This window comes from Danio rerio, chromosome 1, assembly GCF_052040795.2.
Source record: "Danio rerio strain M-AB ecotype USA chromosome 1, GRCz13ab, whole genome shotgun sequence".
Lineage (NCBI taxonomy): Eukaryota > Metazoa > Chordata > Actinopteri > Cypriniformes > Danionidae > Danio > Danio rerio.
Genome location: NC_141021.1, coordinates 55,695,001 through 55,717,949, shown reverse-complemented (window position 1 = coordinate 55,717,949; position 22,949 = coordinate 55,695,001). Strand labels below are relative to the sequence as shown.

Here is a 22,949-nt window from a genome sequence, read left to right as displayed (position 1 = left end):
CCAGCCATCCCAAAAGGCAATTCAGACAGAAACTGGGTTTCCTTCAGAACACAGATGTTCAGTATTAAAGAGTGAATAATATGAGACTGCTGAGTGGTTTTAAGAATACTACTGGGATGATTTGTTTTCTAGGCCCAAATCCAAAATGGATCATTTTAGGCATCTGCCTTCATCGTAGTAGTAAATGGTGAGTACAAGCTTATGTGCTTATTCCAGCTGGGGTCAGTCCCAGCTGGACCAGCTCTGTGTGGAGTTTGCATGTTCTCCTCATGTTGGCAAGGGTTTCCTCCTGGTGCTCCGGTTTACCTCACAGTCCGAACAGGTGAATGGGATAAACTAAATTGGCTGTAGTGTATGTGTGTGTGTAAACGAGTGGGCATTCGCTGCATAAAACATTCATTCTGTTCATTCTAAACTTTGATAAACAAGGGACTAAGATGAAGGAAAATGAAATATATAGTACGCATTTTGATTTGTTTTAAAGTGACAGTTGCTGAAAATGCACCAACTTTCTCAAAATGTAAATATGTTTTCCTATCTGACACCTTCTTACATTTCTGACTGATTATCTAAATACAATCCAAACTGTTTGCTAATCTCTTCTAGCGCTGGACTATTAGAATTTCACTCTGTAAATCTTGACTGCAGCACTGCGCAAGACGTTTGGCCAGTGGAGATATGGTCGTGCCCAACTGAGACTGATTTCTCTCGAGGTTTTTTAATTCTTCATTTTCCCCAATTGTTGAAGTTTTTTCCTCGCCACTGGCTTGCATAGTTCGGGATCTGTAGAGCTGCGCATCAATGGATCGCTCTTCAGTGTTTGGACTCTCAGCAGTGAATAATAAACCACACTGAACTGAGCTTAAACTCTGAGAACTGAACTACACTATTTCAATTTACAATGATCTTCAATGTGAAGCTGCTTTGACACAATCTACAATGTAAAAGCTCTATACAAATAAAGGTGAACTGAAAATTGAATTGAATGCAATCTGGCGGCACCTCTTTTAGTCACTATGCTCCAAAAATTGGGAATTGTCTCCTAAATGTCCTAAATTTTCTCCTAAAAATCCCCCAGCATTCATGTTTTTAAAAAGCGTGTTAAGATGCACCATTTTGAAATAGCATATGAGTAAAACAGTATGTGAAGTGTACGCATTTTATTTTTATTATGTAGGTTTATGTATATATGCATGTATGTATGATGTGTGCATGTATGCACATGTAAGGACTATTGTGTGTATGTGATTGTGTAGATATATGCATATACAGTTGAAGTCAGAATTATTCGCCCCTCTTTGATTTTTATTTTTCTTTTTTCAATATTTCCCAAATGATGTTTAACAGAGCAAGTAGATTTTCACAGTATGTCTGATAATATTTTTCTTCTGGAGAAAGTCTTATTTGCTTTATTTCGGCTAGGATAAAAGAAGCTGTTAATTTTTTAAAGAACATTTTAAGATCAATATTATTAGCCCCTTTCAGCTATCTATTTTTTTCGATAGTCTACAGAACAAACCATTATGTTTAGAAATGTGTTTAAGAAATCTTCTCTCCGTTAAACAGAAATTGTGGAAAAAAATAATAATTAATAACTAATAATTCTGACTTCAACTGTTTGCGTGTACATGTATGCTTTTATCTGAATATATATTTGTTGTTTATTTTGCTTTATTTGTCTAAATATTTAGACTAAATATTTATTTAGATATATTGTATAAATATTTAGACAATATATATGTTTGTGAAGCGCTTTGAGTTGCGTGTATGTAGGAAAAGTATATACAAATAACATTTATTATTATAATTATTATTATTGTTATTATTATTATTACCCGTCATCAACTAAAGCATTTAAATACAATAGAAATTATATTAATATTAATAATTACAGTAGTTTTTTTGTAATTGTTTAAGCTTTAACTGTAAAAATATAAGAGTTAATTTTGTTGTCGATCCTAAATTTACAATCACAAAAAAGTGATTAAAAGGTGGAAAAAATCCATATGGCAAAGAAAAATGCCAGTCAAGTATTGCAGTCAGCATAAAACATGTAAAGAGTTTAGATGCCGTTGTAATGGAAATTCATTTTTAGATGAGCTTTATATGTTAGAAACTTGTCTAAGACTCATTATTAAATGTGTGTGTATCTGTGTTCTCCATATGTTCATCATAAAACCTATGTGTACATTTTTATAGATAACTATGTTTCTTTAGGTGAAAGCTTTTTCATTATCCTAAGAAGGATGTGTGGTTGTTATGAGCATATCGCACGAACAGCAGAAGACGCCTGACGTAATTGTAGATGAGGCCTTATTGAGAGTTGACCTCGTAAGCAGTACAAACCAGATAAAAGGGTGAACACACTTGACTTCAGTATCTCACTCTGCAGAAACTGTTGTTGCTGTATGACTGTGATCTTTGTAAAGAATAAAACTTGTAAAAGACATCCCGGGTAAGACTTTGTTTCTTGACCACTGAGAGCCTCCTTAGAGAAAATAGCCACTACAATTTGGTGTCAGAATAGTGGGATGTCTTGGAGGAACTTTTCCGGACCCTGCGGACGGTGACTGATCATCCTGGGAATTCGTGTCACAGCCCTGCCCCGCAATTGAGGGTTGAGGGGCCGACCGCCGGGCTCGGAGGGGGATCCCACTGACATCTGGGAAAAGAACTCAGTGGCATCTGAACTCTCTGGTAAGAAACAAATTCTTTGTTAATTGTTAAAAAAGGAAATTTAACAAGTTTTGGGTACTTGATTATTGTGATCAAAAATAATTAGAAGGGTTTTTACTGCAAAGATCTGTCTCTGTGGGATAGCGGCGTGATTAATGAAAGTGAGATCGGACATCGGGCGGAGATCGAGATCGTTGTTACAAGTGAGATCTGGCGTTTAGCTGAGATCAAGACCTTATACAAGTGAGATCTGGCGTTTAGCTGAGATCAAGACCTTATACAAGTGAGATCTGGAGTTTAGCTGAGATCAAGACCTTATACAAGTGAGATCTGGCGCATGTCTAAGATCAAGACCTTTTTAATACGTTCGGCTAGCTAACTGCGATTTACTCCCGGGAGGGGGTTGAAATCAGGGGGCTGTACAATTTACTTCCAAAAAGAAGCTGAAATCCAGGCTGTGCGATTTACTTCCAGAAGGAGGTTGAAATCAGGGGCCGGGCGATTTACTTCTAAAAGGAAAGTGAAATTGTGTGCCACGAGAAATAGAGCTGGAAAGCTTAACTTGTCGATTTTAGGTGAAAAATCGAAATCTGTTGGAGACGTCCGACAGATTAATAGGTACCGACAAAGTCCAGGGGAAGTTTTTACCAGCATGGGGACGTCTCAAAACAAAAGATATAGGAAAACTAATAAAGTATCACAAGTTTCTGAGGGAAAGGGAATGTTGAGTGTTACTAGGTTAAACAAATTGAAAGAGTTGATTGAGAAGGCAGAAGGAAAAGCAGTTTGTTTTTGTGAAAGGAATGTGTGTGTGTGTCGTGTGGAGACATTGTTGATTGTTGGCTCAAAAAGGCAGATAAGAGGCAACGAGGAAAATGCTGCTGAGGCAGCTGGCATTTAGGGAAGAGAACAAAGAAGTGTCATGTAGGGAAAAGAATAAAGGAGATAAAGTGAAGGAAAAGCAAGTGAAAAATGTGAAAGTGTGAATGAAAGATTAATTAGCATTACTAATCTTTTCTATACATCTGTTTCCATTCATGTACCGCCGTACCATCACTATCCCGTGGCTGAGCTGCGAGCCCTGAGAACTGACCCAGACCTCAACTGCTACTGTCCCAGAAGACCTCCGACCGCACCAACGAAATTCCCACCTCGAGCGAGTGGAGGACATCTGTTTGAACTGGAGAAATGGACATTTAACGGACATTCTGCTGTGTGCTCAACATGCTGAAGACAAGCTGACAGTGAAGCAAGAACAAGACAAGAAGAAAGCAGAAAGGCAGCTGTGCATGGCTCTGATACAAGTGGCCAACCAAAGATCCAACCAAGACCTGACAACCAAAGATATCGCAAGTTCAAAGACGACAAAGGTGTCAAGGGTGAGAAAGATACCAGAAGATGGAGAAACTGGAATGTGACGGATGGCGATGAAATCTACAGAGCCTGTGGGGTACGTGACGAAAAACTGTACCAAATGTCTGCGCTTGCCACCGAGATGGACTTTTGGTCAAGGATTGACCCGAAAGGCGCAAACCAACAACGGAGCTGATGTTCGGAGAGGGAAGAGCAGAATGGAGAGGGTCTGGGCAAGCAGCCAACAGCTACAGTAAAGGGAAGTGAACATTTTTTACTAACATGTTTAAATGCAGACACATTTTTATACACACATATTCACATACACTGATATACTGGCTCTCTGCAATGAAGAAAAAGCTTGCATTTCCCACTGTAATTTTGATCACAGTAATGTTGATCATTTTTCTGATGAAATGGCATTGTTTTTTGATAATGAAGCATTTTTAATAAGCCAAAATATTTTTTGTTGATTGAGACCACTTTGGTTGAGTTTCTAGCTGATAGTGGAGCTAGCAGATCTTGCATACGACCATGTGACCTGCAGTGTGAAATACCTCTATCAAACAAATTTCACAAGTCTCTGTCTGCATCTGGTCATACAGTGATCGAGCGATTTACAGCTCCGCTGACCTGTGAGACAGAGGGGGGTAACATTTTCAGACATGCATTTGTTTGTTCACCAAAATGCCCCGTTCCCATCCTCGGAAGGGACATTTTGTGTAAACTAAACTTGATTTTAACGGCAGATTCCTCTGGTGTGAGAGTGATTGAAGGGGAGGAATTTTGTTGTTTACAAATTGAATCACAAGAGCCGAAGTGGGCCTATGAATGGCTCATTGAAGTAAATGAATGGGCTAATTCAATTTGCAAATTGGCTAAAGAACGTGTTAAACCTTTTGACAGTGATATAATGTCTCCTGGTGAACTGCATTGTACATCACATGTCGTAATTTACAAATGAGGGATTTGAGAAAGCTTGGTTTGAGACAAATGTGAATGAAACGTTGATTTTAGAGAAAATGTACTGAAAGGATAGTCTGTGTGCAGTTTCAGTGTCCCTGTCAGAAAAGCAGTGTTCATTCTATCTCATGTCAGCACAGGCTGTGCCTCACATATCAGTTTGCAAGGGTAAACAACAATCTTGTTTAACAGCACTTGAACAGGTGTGTACACCACAACCTGACCTCTCTGACGAACCACTTGAAAATTGTGACAATGTCCTCTTTGTGGATGGTTCAGCGTTCAAAGATCTACAAACAGGCCAGAATAAGGTTGGTTACGCTGTAACAACCGAATTTGATGTGATGGCTTCTGGTAAATCACCAGGGCACTATTCGGCACAGGCCGCAGAGCTCGTGGCGTTGACAGAGGCATGTAAATTGATGGCAGAAAAAGAAGCTACTATTTACACTGACTCTAGTTATGCATTTGGGGTAGCTCATGATTTCGGGGCAACTCATGATTTTGGGGCTCTGTGGAAACACAGAAAATTTATAAAGTCTGATGGTCGACCGATACTCCATGCTCCTTTAGTGGCAGCGCTGCTGGATGCGATTTTACTACCTGACAAACTGGCCATTTGTAAATGCGCAGCGCACACTAACAACAAAGATTCTGTTTCTGCAGGTAACTCCAAAGCAGACGCAGCAGCAAAAGTCGCGGCGTCCCGAGACGAGGACAACTCTGAATGTTCTTTGCTATCTGTTGATAATGACAATGACGTGTGTTCTTCTTTGCAGGAGAATGTGTCAAAAACAGCAATGGTTGCGCAAATGAATGAACTGTGGTTCACAAAGGGGTTCACTACATTTGCGGACAATTCCTGTAGGCGATGTGTAAATTGCAACACACATAATGTGGCCAGAGCGATAAAGGTTCCACTATCATCTCATCCACCTCCAACGGGGCCTTTTGAATATTTGATGATGGATTTCATTGAATTGTCCCCATGCAATGGGAAAAGGTACTGTTTGGTGATGGTTGACATGTGGTCAAAGTGGGTTGAAGTTTTTCCAACCTCAAAACAAGATTCGGCTGCGGTAGCAAAAGCGTTACTGACTGAAATGGTGCCGAGATGGGGAATACCACAAAAAAATAAGCTCAGATAATGGTACTCATTTTGTTAATGAAGCAATCAAACAAGTGGGCCAATATTTGGAAATTGATTTGAGAACACATTGCAGTTACCATTCAGCTTCAGGCGGAGCTGTTGAGAGAGAAAATGGTATTGTGAAAAAAACAAATTGGCAAAATGTTGTGAAGACACAGGGCTTACATGGGTTCAAGCTCTACCCATTGTCCTGATGTACATGAGAATGAGAAAAAGATCAAAAATGAATTTGAGCCCGTTTGAAATTGTCTTTGGCAGACCACCGCGTGTAGGTGTGAATGGGGGTAAACAGCAGCTGCCCTCAACAGATGTGTGTGAGGAGACATGTTGAATTACTGTAAAGAAATGTCTCATGGGTTGTCCAATGTTTGTGTGCAGGTAAAGGCTGCATTGGGGAAGGCAGCTGACAGACCACTACACAATCTGAGGCCTGGCGATTTCGTGGTGATAAGGGACCTGAGGAGAAAGAGCTGGAGAGCGAAACGTTGGCTGGGTACATATTCAAGTGTTACTGACCACTGAGACAGCGGTGAAGGTCGCGGAGCGGGCGACGTGGGTGCACGCTGGGCACTGCAGGAAAATTCCACCACCTGAGGAGGATTCTGCGAGGGAGTAGGAGAGAAAGAGGGGCTCTGAAGTTGTCTGAAGGAAAACAGCAGGCTGATATCTGAGTGAAGCAAGGTCACAGCTGGGGAGAAACAACAACAAAGTCAAGAGGTGTGTGTGTGAAACAGTAACTTCTGAATACAACACCAAGCAGCAATCAGACGGAGGAGAAGGCAACCAAAAGAGAGGTGAATAAGCTGTGCTTGACCATCACATTAAGGGTCTGAAGATGGACGAAAAGATTGCTGGCATCCATTCTGTGTGCAAGGAATGTGTGGTCTGAGGAGAACAACACTGGCATTGCTGCTAGTGTCACCTTAATTAACCTGATTACAACAAAACATTACTGGCGTTGTAGTTGATATGAGATTGGCCGTAAAAGTGCCTAAGAAAGCCAACAACTCCTGACTAGATTGGCTATCGTTTAAATGGGGAACCTGGATCTAGTGGGCCTTTACTGTAGTTTTACCTATAGTGGGGGTGGGTCTAGTGTTATTGTGTTGTCTGCCATGTATTTTCAGATTTATATCATGGTCAGTGGGCAGACTGATTACATCTACAACATCCCTTCAGATGGTAAAGATGGCTGTCAACAAAGAGGGTATGAATATTGATATGGGGGATGAATTTGATTATGATTTTGATGATAGCAGCAGCTATGTGGACATGAACAAAGAAAACCCGTAAACAGATTAAGAACAGATTTAGGTGACGGCTGTTACTTAATCGAGAAAATGTTAATGGATCTGACTTTTTGTTAGAATTTTGAAGACGACTATTTGCTTGCTTACATGTATTTTTGGGTCTATCCAAAGAAAAACAGCAAACTGCATGAGTTGTATGTTCTGTAACAAGTCTTAAAAGAGTGATCATTTGCATGAAAATCGAGAGAAGAGTGTAAATGTGATGTATGTTTAAGAGTACAGAAACAACAACGTGTTCCTATGTTTATGAGTATTATGATTTAATTAACAATGTAGAGGGTTAACTATTTTAATTAACTGACAAATGTTTCTGAATTTTGTTGTGTAAAATCAATCAATAGTGTGCAAATAACAGGCAATTTCTGTGATTGAAACCTCTGAGGGGTGACTGAGGGTCTGACTTCGGTCAGGAGCGCAATAACAGTGAATATTCGTTTAGCCCGGCTCCCAGGGAAGAGGGATGTTTTGAAAAGTAAATCTTAATGGGGAAACTATATTAAGAAGAGGGTTTGAACATCTCTAGTGTATTAATGTGTGCAGAAACCTGTTAAATGATTTGTGTAACCAGTGTGATTAATATAATTGGGATGATTTTTTTTGTAATCAGCATGATCAATATAATCAGAATGTGATTTATAACTAGTGTGATTTTAGAAAAGATGAAAAAAATGAATTTGATGATGAGTTATCAATGAATAATACAAAGAGAGGAATTGTAATGGAAATTAATTTTTAGATGAGCTTTATATGTTAGAAACTTGTCTAAGACTCATTATTACATGTGTGTGTATCTGTGTTCTCCATATGTTCATCATAAAACCTATGTGTACATGTTTATAGATAACTATATTTCTTTAGGTGAAAGCTTTTTCATTATCCTAAGAAGGATGTGTGGTTGTTATGAGCATATCGCACGAACAGCAGAAGACGCCTGACGTAATTGTAGATGAGGCCTTATTGAGAGTTGACCTCGTAAGCAGTACAAACCAGATAAAAGGCTGAACACACTTGACTTCAGTATCTCACTCTGCAGAAACTGTTGTTGCTGTATGACTGTGATCTTCTTTGTAAAGAATAAAACTTGTAAAAGACATCCCGGGTAAGACTTTGTTTCTTGACCACTGAGAGAGCCTCCTTAGAGAAAATAGCCACTACACCGTCAACAATTTTCCTCTAATATGAGCATTTATTTCAGGCTCCTGTGTGTGTGTGTTCAGTAATATCTTGTTTATGGCAAAGATTAAGCCCTTTTCCCGGTCTTTAAACGGAAATAACTCAACATAAACAAAGGAGGCAGAGAAAAATTGTCATTTTCGAGAAAATTTTTAGAAGGCACTTAGAGGTTTTTTCATCTGAACTCGTGTATATACTTGCCTAATGCAAACCTAAATTTCATGTAATTTAATAGTCATGTAAATTATGTAATCTTCTGATTTTTGAAGAAATTTCAACCATTCTGTCCATGCTGAATCTGATTCCCATCTTACAAATAACAGATATTATTTATTTCTCCTCAATCACTTGGTTAGTTCCATTGAATTATTAGTATTCGCATTGGATTATTCAATGCAATACCAAAAGCTTCACAATCTACCATGAGTAGTTTTTTATTATGATCTACAGTTCAATCTAAATGATGTGATTGTTTGTTTATCAGCTCCAAGTCTCTATCCATGCGGTGTATGAACAAGCCCACCCGCTGCTGAGATCACGATGCAATTAAAATGTGCCCAGAATAAAGCGGATCAGAATAAGCTGTGTTTAATGCCTGTCTGTTTGTTATCTAAATTACAAACTAAGAGGCCTCAAGTCTTTATCACAGTTCCGAGCGCCTCAAAACAAACAGGTCTGATTTCTGGGCCACTGGAAATCCTCATTTGGAGTACACAAAAACATCCTACGCCAGGAAATTTACTACTGACAGCTGCTTTTTAACAACAGCTGTTTTGATAGTACAATTTTAGAGTTCAGTAAACACCATCTTGTACCGTAACTTAAAATACTACACAGATTTTTTTGCTGAGATCTCACACATTATACGCATTTTTTTCCATCACATTACAGTGCATATGGAAAGCATTTATAGCACTTCACTTTTTCCACATTATTTTTTATGTTACAGCCTTATTCCAAAACGGATTAAATTAATTGATTTCCTCAAAATTCTACACACAATACCCCATAATGACAAGCTGAAAAAAGACTTTTTGAAATTGTTGCAAATTTATTAAAGATAAAAACCCCTGAAAAATCCCATGTACATCAGTATTCACAGCCTTTGCTTAATACTTTGTTGATGCACCTTTGGCATCAATTACAGCCTCAAGTCTTTTTGAATATGATGCCACAAGCGTGGCGCATCTGTCTTTGGGAATTTCCTCTTTGCAGTATCTCTCAAGCTCTATCAGGTTGGATGGGAAGCGATGGTGTATGGCCATTTCCAGATTTCTCTAGAGATGTTTAATAGGATTTAGGTCTTGGCTCTGGCTGGGCCACTCAAGGACATTCAGCGAGTTGTTGTGAAGCCACTCCACTGATATTTTTTCGGTGTGTTTTGGGTCACTGTCCTGCTTGAAGATGAACCGTCGCCCCAGGATGTCTCTGTACATTGCTGCACTCATCTTTCCCTCTATCCTGACTAGTCTTCCAGTTCTTGCTGCTTAAAAATATCCCTACAGCATGATGCTGCCACCACCATGCTTCACTGAGGGATAATATTATCCTGGTGTTGAGCGGTGCCTGGTTTTCTCCAAATGTAACGTCTGGCATTCACTCCAAAGAGTTCAATTTTAGTCTCATCAGACCAGAGAATTTAGTTTCTTATGGTCTGAGAGTCCTTTTGGCAAATTCCAGTCGGGGAGTGTCTTCTGTCTGGCCACTCTACCATACAGGCCTGGTTGGTGGATTGCTGCACAGGTGGTTGTCCTTCTGTAAGGTTCTCCTCTCTCCACAGAAGAACGCTGGAGCTCAGACAGAGTGACCATCAGGTTATTAAACACCTCCCTGACTAAAGCCCTTCTCCTCCGAACACTCAGGTTAGATGGCCGGCCAGCTCTAGGAAGAGTCCTGGTGGATCCAAACATCTTTTACTTAAGGATGATGGAGGCCGCTGTGCTCATTGGAACTTTCAGAGTAGAGGAATGTTTTCTGTAACCTTCCTCAGCCTTGTGCCTTGAGACGATCCTGTCTCGGAGGTCTAAAGACAATTCCTTTGTCTTCATGCTTGGTTTGTGCTTTGACATGCACTGTCAACCCTGGGCCCTTAAATAGACAGGTGTATGCCTTCTCAAATCATGTCCAATCAACCTAATTGACCACAGGTGAACTCCAATGAAGCTGCTGAAACATCAAGAATGATCAGTGGAAACAGAATGTACCTCAATTTAGAGCTTCACGCCAAAGGCTGTAAATACTGATGTACAGGTGATTTTACAGGTTTTTTATTTTTAATAAATTTGCACCAATTTCAAAAACTCTTTTTCCACATTTTCATTATGGGGTTTTGTGTGTAGAATTTTGAGGAAATAAACAAATTGAATCCATTTTGGAATAAGGATGTAACATAAAAAATGTGGAAAAAGTGAGGCGCTATTTAAGAAAGCCTGCTAGCATGTTCAGACAGCTGCTAATCTCCTCCTAACATCAGCATTAGGTGTCATATTGAGTGGCTTGTTAAATTTCACAGGCACCAGCTTGTTTTTCATCATTTGTCACTGAGCTCGGTTAAAATAAATCAATTGTTATTTAAGACATGAGAAAAGCGCTTCTTTACCTGTTTAATCTACAATCTAGATCTACCTTTTATGTTTATGCGAACAATCCGTGTGTGAATATGTTCTGCGTTAGTCATCAAATATTTGGCAGCATTATGCTTATTTGAGTGACTTCTTTTTAATGGCCTCGTCTCGCTTAAAAGTCAAGTTGAATATCCTGGTTCCCACACAGGGTGTATTCGCACTGTTGATCTGAATTATTGTGTTTATGTTTATTTATTTTTATTTTGTTGCTGTGCATGACACCAGACATCTACCTGAACTGGTCGAACGTCATGCCTTTGAATGAAGATTAATTCATTGAGCCACGTAAGGCATTCAAGGACAGACACAATGACAATTGATACAATACATCGCATGTGATGTTGACATTGTTGCACAGAATGTAAATACTGCACTTAAAGGGCACCTATGATGGAAATCATCTTTTGTAAGCTGTTTGGACAGAACTGTGTGCAGGTATAGTGTGTCCACAGTCATATTGGGGTGATATAAAGACACTAAGTCTCTTTTTTTCAATTTCATGATTTTAAAATAGTATTCAAATCCCTCCCATTTTAAGGTCAACCACAACGTGACGTAGGAGTGCAGTTTTCCCTGCTCACCAAATTGATTGAGAGCCGTAAATTAACATGTCCCCGTAGTAATGTGTTTAATTATATCAACAAGACAGGACGTGCGCAAAGAAACCGGAATCTGTTGAGCTCTCTGTGATCATCAATCAGCATCAAATGTGATCACGAATGAGTTTCACAAGTTTAACATGTTTGTAAAACAGAGCATGTTTGTAATAAATTACAGCGATTTACTATCTATATCACCACATCCGCATGTCAATAAATTATAGACACTTTAATTCCGGTTTGTGGACGTGAAATCAGGTTTAATTTGTACATTAACATAAAGGATATCCATAGAGAAGTGAATATTGACCTGTGTCCCGTAACACTTGAATGCAAAAACATTGCAAAGTTAGATGCGCATGCTGTATGTGTGTGTGTCTGCTGATTGTGTGTGTGTGCGTGCGTGACAAATACATCAAATAATCATTAGAAAAATTGTTATATTAGTATTTCTCACAAATGTTAAGTGAGATCTGCTTCCTTTATGTCTGTCACTGTGCTGTTTATCTGACAAAGCTATGGCGGAGATTAATGCTGAGTTCAGGCTTGATTGTAACCCCGATTTTGACTCACCGACAGGCTTTAAGAAATCGCCGACAAATGCCAGAAGTCACAGGCAAATTGATGCTCGTGCACGTGAGTAACAATCACACTGTTTGAATTATCAAAGATGCGATCTGAGAGAATGGCAGATGTGTCGTCGATGCCTGTGAGATATTTGGCGAGCTAAATATCTGGAGCTGTCGGAGATTCAAATCATGCCTTAAGAAATTTTGACGGAAAATAACATCGGCGTTCGCCTACAGCCAATGAGAGAGCAGCATTCACTTGTGTGTGTGTGTGTGTGTGTGTGTGTGTACCCGCTGGCCAGCGGGAGGCTGAGGGAGAAGTTTAAAGCGCTCATTGTCTGTAGTTTGGACAAAGTTGTCGGCAGCTCTTCCTATTGTAAAGTCATGTAATGTGAAAGCCCTTGTCGCCGATCCATCTTGCAGTGTAAACAAAGCAGCAACAAAACGCTAGCCCGGACAGTCATGCAGTGTGAAAACATCGGTGACACGACTACTTTGAAAATCATGCAGTCTGATCTCGGCATAAGGCACGCTCTGACAGAGACCGGATAACGGTGGGCGCGGAGAACCAGCATTAAAAGCACAGGCAACAAAAACAGCTACAATGTGGTCAGAGCAGAAAATGTCAATATTCTGAAACAGAGTATATACAGGAATTCTAAAGATAATTTCAATACCCTTTTAAAGACCTTCTCAGAATATTTTAAGACATCACCACCACTTCAAGTTCTAATCAGTATCAAACTTTTAACTTATATGATATATATAATTTATAATTATAAATATATAACTATAAATATATAAACGTATATATAGCTTATATATATATAAACGCACACACACATACACATGCAATGTCAGATTTTGCATTCTTGATTGTTGCTGGTTTTCCCTGTTGGGAGGAGGTCAAATGTGTCATTTTTACTATTGATCAAAAGTTACAGTGCAAAAAAAGCCTAGTTTCTGTCTTTTATATGGAGTTATATGAAGTATAGTGTGTGTGTGTGTGTGTGTGTGTGTGTGTGTGTGTGTTTTGAGAGTGTAAGAGAGATCTTTGCACCCTTATCTTGATATGTCTATAAAAATCAAAATAAGCCACTCAGCTCTTGGTAAACGTAGTAAGTGTATTGATGCACACACTATTATCTGATGTTATACTCCACAGAACTCCATATAAAAGCCAGGGCATCCTAAAGGGTTAATCAATGCTTTCAACTGATGATCAACCATAAAATTACAGATAATACCTCTTCCCAAGGAAAACCACCAACAATCAAAAATGCATGATTATATGCGGTCATGCCTTTGCAATCAAACAGTGTGGCTATAATGGAGGTCAAAAGGGCAAAAACAGCCAGCAACATAATGAAAGTGTAGTCAGTTTGAACAATACACGAGGGTTAAATCTGCAAAACGTCAAGAACTGGCTTAAATAAGAGTTCAGAACCTCAAAAGCATAACTGCTGTTTCATTTTAAATATAAGAGTGTGCAGCTGGTGTCCACGTGGTGGCAGCATTGGCTCTGCTAAAACAAGGCTTGTGCAGTTTCTCTGCTTGTCATGTCTTGTATTTTTCACTCTCCACACTTTAAAAGCACTGAGTGTCAGAAGTTACCTTTAACTACTCCTGTCTGACAGGAAATCTGTGAACGCTGCTAATATTCATCTCTCGACCGACAGATCTGACATATGTGCTTGAGGAGTGGGTGAAAAAAAAGAGGAGTGGGTGGTTATTAAAGTGTGAAGAAAATGTACAGCCTGCAAAAAAAAAAAAAGTCTCACAGAGAATTAAAAGTGGAATTTTTTGCCATCAGAAGCGTTTCTAGGACTCCTAAAGTTGGCAATAAATGAGAAATATTATGAGGGAAAAAGCACATGTTTGTGACCTGCACAGCTGAATACAGCTTTATATACAGTTATTCGCCCTTGCCCTACAAATATTTCCCAAATTATGTTAAACAGATTCAGAAATTTTTCACAGTATTCATTTTTTCATTTTCTTATCGGCTTAGTCCCTTTATTAATCCAGGGTCGCCACAGCGGAATGAACCTTCAACTTATCCAGCAAGTTTTTACGCGGCAGATGCCCTTCCAGCCACAACCCATCTCTGGGAAACACACACACACACACACACACACACTTCAGACAATTTAGCCTACCCAATTCACCTGTACCGCATGTCTTTGGACTGTGGGGGAAACCGGAGCACCCAGAGGAAACCCACGCGAACGCAGGGAGAACATGCAAACTCCACACAAAAATGCCAACTGAGCCGAGGATCGAACCAGCGACCTTCTTGCTGTGAGGCGAACGTGCTACCCACTGCGCCACTGCGTCGCCCCTTCACAGTATTTCCTATAATATTTTTTCTTCTGGAAAAAGTCTCATTTGTTTTATTTTGGCTAGAATAAAAGCAGTTTTTTAATATTTTTAAGCACCATTTTAAGGTCAATATTACTAGCCCCCTTAGGCAATATTTTATTCCGATTGTCACCAAAGCTGCTGCACTGTTGGTCATGGGGGTGTGGAGAGTAAGAGACTGATTCCATTGACGCTCCAGGGACAGACGAGTCTTCGCTGAGGCCAGCTTCCAGCCTCCACTGCTGAGACTGCAGCTCTGCACAAGACTTTTGGCCAGCGGAGAAATTAAAATGGTCGTGCCGAACTGAGTCTGGTTCTATCAAGGTTTTTTTTCTTTGCTCTCCTATTGCTGAAATTTTTTTTCCCTCTCCGCTGTCGCCACTGTCTTGCATGGTTCAGGATCTGAACAGCTACTCATCGATAAATTTACTCTTCAGTGTTTGGACTCTTAATAATGACTTCAAACCACACTGAACTGAGCTAAACTGAACTGAACTTAAACACTAAAACTGACCTACCCTGATCCAGTTACTATGACCATTTATGTGAAGCTGCTTTGACACACATTTTAAAAGCGCTATACAAATAAAGCTGAATTGAAATGAATCACCAGCACTTGAACCCTTTAAATGCCACTTATAAATTCACTTATCTAGTCAAATAATAGGGGCTGCCATCATGGCGAAGATAAAAGAAATCAGGGGTGGATTTAGGCAATAAATAAGGTAAGTGGCCGCTTAGGCTCCCCGAAATAAATACCTAGAAGTATAAATTGTACCTCTAAATTATTTTTAACATCATATTTTATATGATGAGGGTTTAAAAAAATTAAAGTTGAACATAATTACTACATGTGCACAAATGTGTCCCCCACACACAATCATGGAGCAGTCCTGCAGTAAAATCAGGTAAAGATTTAGTTTTAAAATTGAAAAAGTTGATTCATTCATTTATTTTTCAGTGTAGTCCTTTTATTAATCTGGGGTCACCACGGTGGAATAAACCGCCAACTTATCCAGCAAATGTTTTACGCAGCGGATGCCCATCTGGTGAAATTGTATTCATTTCGCAACATATATCACAAAATAACACATACCTTCCAGCTGCAACCCATCACTGGGAAACATCCATACACACTCATACACAAAGCATGGCAACGAAATGATACGTTATACTTTTCCTTTTCTTGATACCTTCTTTAAGCAATTAATTAATCATTCAAGCAGCCATCTGGTATATTTGATAGATTATTTTAGCATTTAACTTAAAATTTAATGGGTCATTACAGCTTTTGATGAATAATTTGGGCATTTATTGCTAGTGTTTTATTCAGAAATGAGGGTTTAATTTGCTTTATTTGTTACACTTTCTTCTTAGTTTGGTTTACTGAGATAACGCAGCATTTCAAAGTGAGTAAAAGTGTCGTCTCATTGGTGAATCTGTTAACGTGCCTCTGCATCATCCATCAAGACTGACAAGTGTGATCTGCAGGCTTATTGTGGCTTTATCTGTAGCTGCTGTGACACACACACACACACACACACACACACACACACACACACACACACACACACACACACACACACACAACAAATGCAGCCATCATTTACACTGCAGCTTTTACATTTAATTTAACATTTTATTATATTACATATGACATATAGGGTTATAATACAAATAGAGAATTGTGCTATCACACAATATTTTAAGACATAGAAGCACTCTGGTTTTCAGCTTTGATGACTGATGTTCTCACTCACATAATCAGATACTGCCCTTACATATAAAAAAATCAGCTGCTTTTATATAGCACTAGCATATTCTTTTATAGCCTCTTTGAACAGCAGATGGCACTCTAGATTAGTTTTGAACAGTAGATGGTGCTCTAGGCAGTGACTTAGACTAGTTTTAAACAGCAGACAGTGCTCTATAGGCTAGTTTTGAACAGCAGATAGCACTCTAGATTAGTTTTGAACAGCCAACCGTGCTCTAGGTGGTGATCTAGACTAGTTTTAAACAGAAGACAGTGCTCTAGGCTGTGATCTAGATTAGTTTTAAATAGCAGCTGGTACTCTAGGCTAGTTGTGAAAAGCAGATTGTGCCCTAGGTTAGTTTTGAACAGCAGACGGTGCTCTAGGTTAGTTTTGAACAGCAGATTGTGCTCTAGGTTAGTTTTGAAAAGCAGACGGTGCTCTAGGTTAGTTTTGAACAGCAGATTGTGCTCTAGGTTAGTTTTGAAAAGCAGATTGTGCTCTAGGTTAGTTTTGAACAGCAGATTGTGCTCTAGGTTAGTTTTAAACAGCAGATGGTGCTCTAGGTTAGTTTTGAAAAGCAGATTGTGCTCTAGGTTAGTTTTGAACAGCAGATTGTGCTCTAGGTTAGTTTTAAACAGCAGACGGTGCTCTAGGTTAGTTTTGAACAGCAGACGGTGCTCTAGGTTAGTTTTGAACAGCAGATTGTGCTCTAGGTTAGTTTTGAACAGCAGACAGTGCTCTAGGTTAGTTTTGAACAGCAGATTGTGCTCTAGGTTAGTTTTAAACAGCAGATGGTACTCTAGGTTAGTTTTGAACAGCAGATTGTGCTCTAGGTTAGTTTTGAACAGCAGATTGTGCTCTAGGTTGGTTTTGAAAAGCAGATTGTGCTCTAGGTTAGTTTTGAACAGCAGATTGTGCTCTAGGTTAGTTTTGAACAGCAGACGGTGTTCTAGGTTAGTTTTGAAAAGCAGATTGTGCTCTAGGTTAGTTTTGAAAAGCAGATTGTGCTCTAGGTTAGTTTTGAACAGCAGACGGTGCTCTAGGTTAGTTTTGAACAGCAGACGGTGCTCTAGGTTAGTTTTGAACAGCAGATTGTGCTCTAGGTGGTGATCTAGACTAGTTTTAAACAGAAGACAGTGCTCTAGGCTGTGATCTAGATTAGTTTTAAATAGCAGCTGGTACTCTAGGCTCATTTTGAACAGCAGACAGTGATCTAGACTGTGATTTAGACTTGTTTTGAACTGCAGAAGGTGCCCTGGACTAGCTTTAAACAGAAAATGTTGCTCTAAGCTATTTTTGAACTGCAGATGGCGCTCTATGGTGGTTTTGAACAGCATATGGCACTCTAGGCCAGTTTTGAACATCAGACAGTGCTCTAGAGTAGTTTTGATCAGCAGATGGCACTCTAGGCTAATTTTGAACATCTCTAGGCTAGTTTTGAACAGCAGACAGTGCTCTAGGCTGTGATCTAGGGTAGTTTTGAATAGCAGATGGCGCTATAGGCTAGTTTTGACCAGCAGACGGTGTTCTAGGCTAGTTTTGAACAGCAGATAGCACTCTAGGCTAGTTCTGTTAAGCAGACAGTGCTCTAGGCTAGTTTTGAACAAAAGATGGTGCTCTACGCTAGTTTTGATTAGCAGATGGCACTCTAGGCTATTTTTGAACATCTCTAGGCTAGTTTTAAACAGCAGACAGTGCTCTAGGCTGTGATCTAGGGTAGTTTTGAATAGCAGATGGCGCTATAGGCTAGTTTTGACCAGCAGACGGTGTTCTAGGCTAGTTTTGAACAGCAGATAGCACTCTAGGCTAGTTCTGTTAAGCAGACAGTGCTCTAGGCTAGTTTTAAACAAAAGATGGTGCTCTAGGCTAGTTTTGATCAGCAGATGGCACTCTAGGCTAGTTTTGAACATCTCTAGGCTAGTTTTGAACAGCAGACAGTGCTCTAGGCTGTGATCTAGGGTAGTTTTGAATAGCAGATGGCGCTTTAGGCTAGTTTTGACCAGCAAACGTTGTTCTAGGCTAGTTTTGAACAGCAGATAGCACTCTAGGCTAGTTCTGTTAAGCAGACAGTGCTCTAGGCTAGTTTTGAACAGCAAGCAGACGGCGCTCTAGGCTAGTTTGTTTTGACTATTTATAGAGCACTCATTGAAATACTCTTTGGAAAACCCTTGAAGTGTTACTGGGAGTTTTGTTTTTTTACTTTTATAATATTTTTTTAAATATTGTAATTAATGTCAATGAAGTGACCATATATGGTTACTCGCACTATAATAGGTTAATCAAAGCAATCGCCCCAGTGTGAACTCAGCCTCAGTGTGGTTTGATGTGGGTTTGTGGCGTACCGGGACTGTGTGAGGTGATGACGTCTGCGAGTGTTTGACAGGGTGTTGACTCCTGGTTGTTGTTGTCCTGCTCCTGTAGTTTCTCCACCATGGCAATGACAGAGTTCAAGCTCTTCGCCACACTGGCCCAGACCCTGTCCTAGAGGAGCCAAAGCAGACTTTACTCAAACAACACTAACACAAACATCACACACACATCTAAATCCCAAATCACTCCCAAAATCTTTATGAGGATCTTGATTTAAAGAAGACACACATTAACATGCAATTCAGTGTAACAACAGTTCATAAACCAAAGAATTCATTCTTATTTAGAACAAGAATATGTTTCAGTAATATTAAATGATTAAATGATACTAAATAATCATTGTTACTAGTTTTGCCACTATCCTTTAAATCAGTAGGTTTTACCTATTTTAAAATAATTTTAAATACTTTATATAATTTTTTATTATTTTTTATTATTTTATTTTTTAGTCATATTTATATTATTGGAATTGCAAAGAAAAGCGTTCTTGCAGGACTCCAAGAGTTCATCAAGATTCTTTGCCGTCACCTTCAATGCCTCCTCCTTCATCTTACCCCAGACATGCTCAATAATGTTCATGTCTGGTGACTGGGCTGGCCAATCTTGGAGCACCTTGACCTTCTTTGCTTTCAGGAGCTTTGATATAGAGGCTGAAGTATGAGAAGGAGCGCTATCCTGCTGGAGAATTCACCCTCTCCTGTGGTTTGTAATGTAATGGGCAGCACAAATGTCTTGATACCTCAGGCTGTTGATGTTGTCATCCACTCTGCAGATCTTTCGCACACCCCCATACTGAATGTAACCCTATACCATGACTTTTTCTTCACCAAACTTGACTGATTTCTGTGAGAATCTTGGGTCTATGCAGGCTCCAGTAGGTCTTCTATAGTATTTGTGATGATTGGGATGCAGCTCAACAGATGATTCATCAGAAAAATCCACCTTCTGCCACTTTTACAAATGATCAACTAGAAGTCAAGTTATTATTTGTGTATAGTACACAAATATGAATATGTACAGTATATGGATTTCAAAAGATGACACATCCCTAGCCGCTTGTATTTTGCTTCTGGATCCTTATCGCAGAAACATCCTATCTTCAATCTTAAATTAAGATCTAGACGAGTGAAACAGAATGTATATAGATCGTAATTGAAATTAGACATGCTTATGAAGTCAGCCTGCTGATTCTGGTCTCATTAAAAACACTGTAGAAGAGTCACACACACAAGAACATTACAGACCACAGACACTCAAACTGACAGAAGAAGATGGGTTTCAGATGATGCTCTGCCACAAAAACAAAAATATTTATTTTTCTCTAAAATATTGTCTAAAGCACCAAAAGAGACTTCTGACTTTTAACTTTGACTTTTAACTTTTGGCGTTTAAATCTGAAGCAGGAAGGAAAGAGACAAAAAACAACAATAATATCCTATAATGACAAAGTTCATTGTACCATAAAGAAGAATTATAAGTGTTTAAACACTTGCTGTAGTTATTACGACTGTTCTATGCAAATTTACCAAAGCATCACTTCTAATGTTTCCAAAAAGGAAAGCAATAAGACTGTCAAAGATACTGCCAGAAAACCCTGTTTCTGCAATGAATACTGGGAATATTCAAAGAGTCAGAGATCTTAAAGTCGAGCGAGCTGCAGGATTTCCGTCTTGTGAGCGGCGCTCAAGGGCACACAAGTTATTTTGCCATTGATTAGAGATGCTTGTCTTATCTTGGCCTCTAATCCTCTCCTGTTAGCCATGGTTATGACACACACACACATACACACACTTGAAGGCAATTACATGAGATACACACCACAATTTAACACCCACAATGACTAAACAAACAACACACTCCTAAATATGAGCCTTTAGTTTGTGTCATTCTTTAGTTAACATGCTAAAGGTTTTAGCTAATGCTGCTAATCTTGCATGGCTTTACTGTGTTGCTATGAAGCTATTAGTGACTGCCACAGTGTTTCTATACGGTTTCTAAGGTATCCTGAATGTTTTTAGTGGAAATCCTATGGCGCTCTGTTTTTGTCTAATGTGTCGCTGTGCAGTTTCTAAGGTGTTCAGTGTGCTCTCACTTTCATATAGAATCAGAAAACGTTACAACATCACTTGCCCATTCCTCCTCATCGTACTCTTTATGGTGCGGGATGGAGTCTGAGCGGACAGGAGACGCTTTGCTCTCTTTCAGCGGTGTTTGAGAGCTGTTCACATTATTGCAGACCACATTAGGCTCCTCATTCGGCTCCGGTGGGCTGGACGGTGCAGAAGTCTGACTTTTGCTGACATATCCGGGACGGGCAGCATGTAGCGCTAGGAGGGCGCTCTTCACCAGCTCATCCTTCAGAGCATGAACAAACTGCTCCGTCTGCAGAGAAACACACACACACACAGCTCTTAATAACCAACATTTCATTAAGCCACAGCAGAGCATAAGAGCGTGTGACAGAGATTAAAGGCACGGGGATGAGAAGCGTATCCGAAAACTAATAAGAAGACAAGAGCAAACAGAGATGGCACAGTCGATAGAAAGAGGAGAGCCAAGTATGAAAGAGGAAGCAGAATTAGAGACACAAAAGACACGCTGCTTCTTTCTGAAACAAGGTCTCGGCACAACAACAACAACATATGATTCAATTAATCTTCTGAGTGGCGGCGATATTGAAGAGATATTGCTGGAGAAACAGAAAGAGCGCGACGACTTCATTCACATTTTTATACTTGTAGTGTATCTGTGTATTTCTCTGTATGATTAAAGACACACAATCCATATCAATACACGCATGGGAAAATCTCTCATCAGTGAGGAAACTTTATCTGAGTAGAAACTTTCTAATCTCAAACTTATTTAAGTGTCTAGGAAAAACAGGGTGGATGGACAGATGGATACAGTAGATGGATGGATAAATAAATAGACAAGTGGATAGATGGATGGTTGGATGATGGATGGGTGGATAGATAAATGATAGAAGTATAGATGAATGGATGGATGGACAAATAAACAAATGAACAGATGGATAGACAGATAAACAGATGGACAGATGGATGAATGGATAAATAGATGAATGAATGGATGGATAAATAGACAAGTAGATGGGTGGATGGATAAATAGACAAATGAACAGATGGATAGACAGATAGATAGATGGATGGATGAATGGATTAATAGATGAATGAATGGATGGATAAATTAACAAATGGATGGATGGATGGATGGATGGATGGATGGATGGATAAATAGACAAATGTGCCAATGATTACATATAGGAATGCACTGATAGAAAGATGAATGGATGGATAAATAGACAAACAGATGGAAAGATGGATGGGTGGATGGTTGAATGGATGGATGGATAAATAGACAAATGAACAGATGGATAGACAGGTGGATGGGTGGATGAATGGATAAATAGATGAATGAATGGATAGATGGATGGATAAATAGACAAATAGATGGATGGATGGATAAATAGACAAACAGATGCATAGATGGATGAGTGGATGGTTGGATGGATGGGTGGATATATGGATGGATAATTAGACAAACAGATGGATGGATGAATGGATGGGTGGATGGATGGATGGATGGGTGGATGGATGGATGTATAATGTATGTATAAATAGACGAATGCACGTATGGATAGATGAATGGATGGAAGGATGGATAAATAGACAAACAGATGGAGGGATGGATAAATAGACAAGTAGACGGATGGTCAGATTGATAAAAAGATAGATAAATAGATGAATGGACAGTTGAATAGATGGACAGATGAATAAATGAATGGACTGACAGGTGACAGATAAATAGTCAAATAATAATAATAACCTTTATTTAATCAGGTAAGTCAATTGAGAACCAGTTCTCATTTACAATGACGACCTGGCCAAGAGGCAGCATGAAAAGCAGATGCAGTACAAGGCTTTACTTTAGTCTTAAAAATAAAAACTCTCCATCTCAGTTCCTCAAAACACACCTCCTTTATAGACCAGCACACCTATGAGTCCACAAAGTGGCATGAATGGATTTGCT

General features: G+C 39.3%; 1 protein-coding gene and 2 long non-coding RNA genes across 38 annotated transcripts in view; 2 read left to right on the top strand and 1 right to left on the bottom strand.

The window, feature by feature from the left end:
* inpp4b (inositol polyphosphate-4-phosphatase type II B) overlaps positions 1 to 22,949 on the bottom strand; it is a 405,764-nt gene that overhangs the window by 39,916 nt on the left and 342,899 nt on the right. For 34 of the 36 annotated variants that reach the window (XR_015477090.1, XR_015477089.1, XR_015477091.1 and 31 more), the window contains 2 exons: positions 21,033 to 21,284; positions 18,875 to 19,013 (listed from right to left, as the gene is read on the bottom strand). Coding sequence is in view for 31 of the 36 variants with exons in the window: in XM_087237863.1 (XP_087093989.1) it covers positions 18,875 to 19,013; positions 21,033 to 21,284 (391 nt within the window). In the remaining 5 variants the exon portion in view is untranslated. Of the gene's footprint in view, positions 1 to 16,114; positions 16,296 to 18,874; positions 19,014 to 21,032; positions 21,285 to 22,949 lie in introns of those variants that run through there. The other 2 variants (XM_087237892.1, XM_087237893.1) reach the window with 1 other exon arrangement.
* LOC147847018 (uncharacterized) overlaps positions 1 to 22,949 on the top strand; it is a 919,394-nt gene that overhangs the window by 687,118 nt on the left and 209,327 nt on the right. The gene's annotated exons all lie outside the window — the stretch shown is intronic.
* On the top strand, positions 2,515 to 8,545 carry LOC137495826 (uncharacterized). The gene is made up of 2 exons (XR_015477222.1): positions 2,515 to 2,697; positions 6,521 to 8,545. It is a non-coding gene; the product is annotated as an uncharacterized LOC137495826 (long non-coding RNA).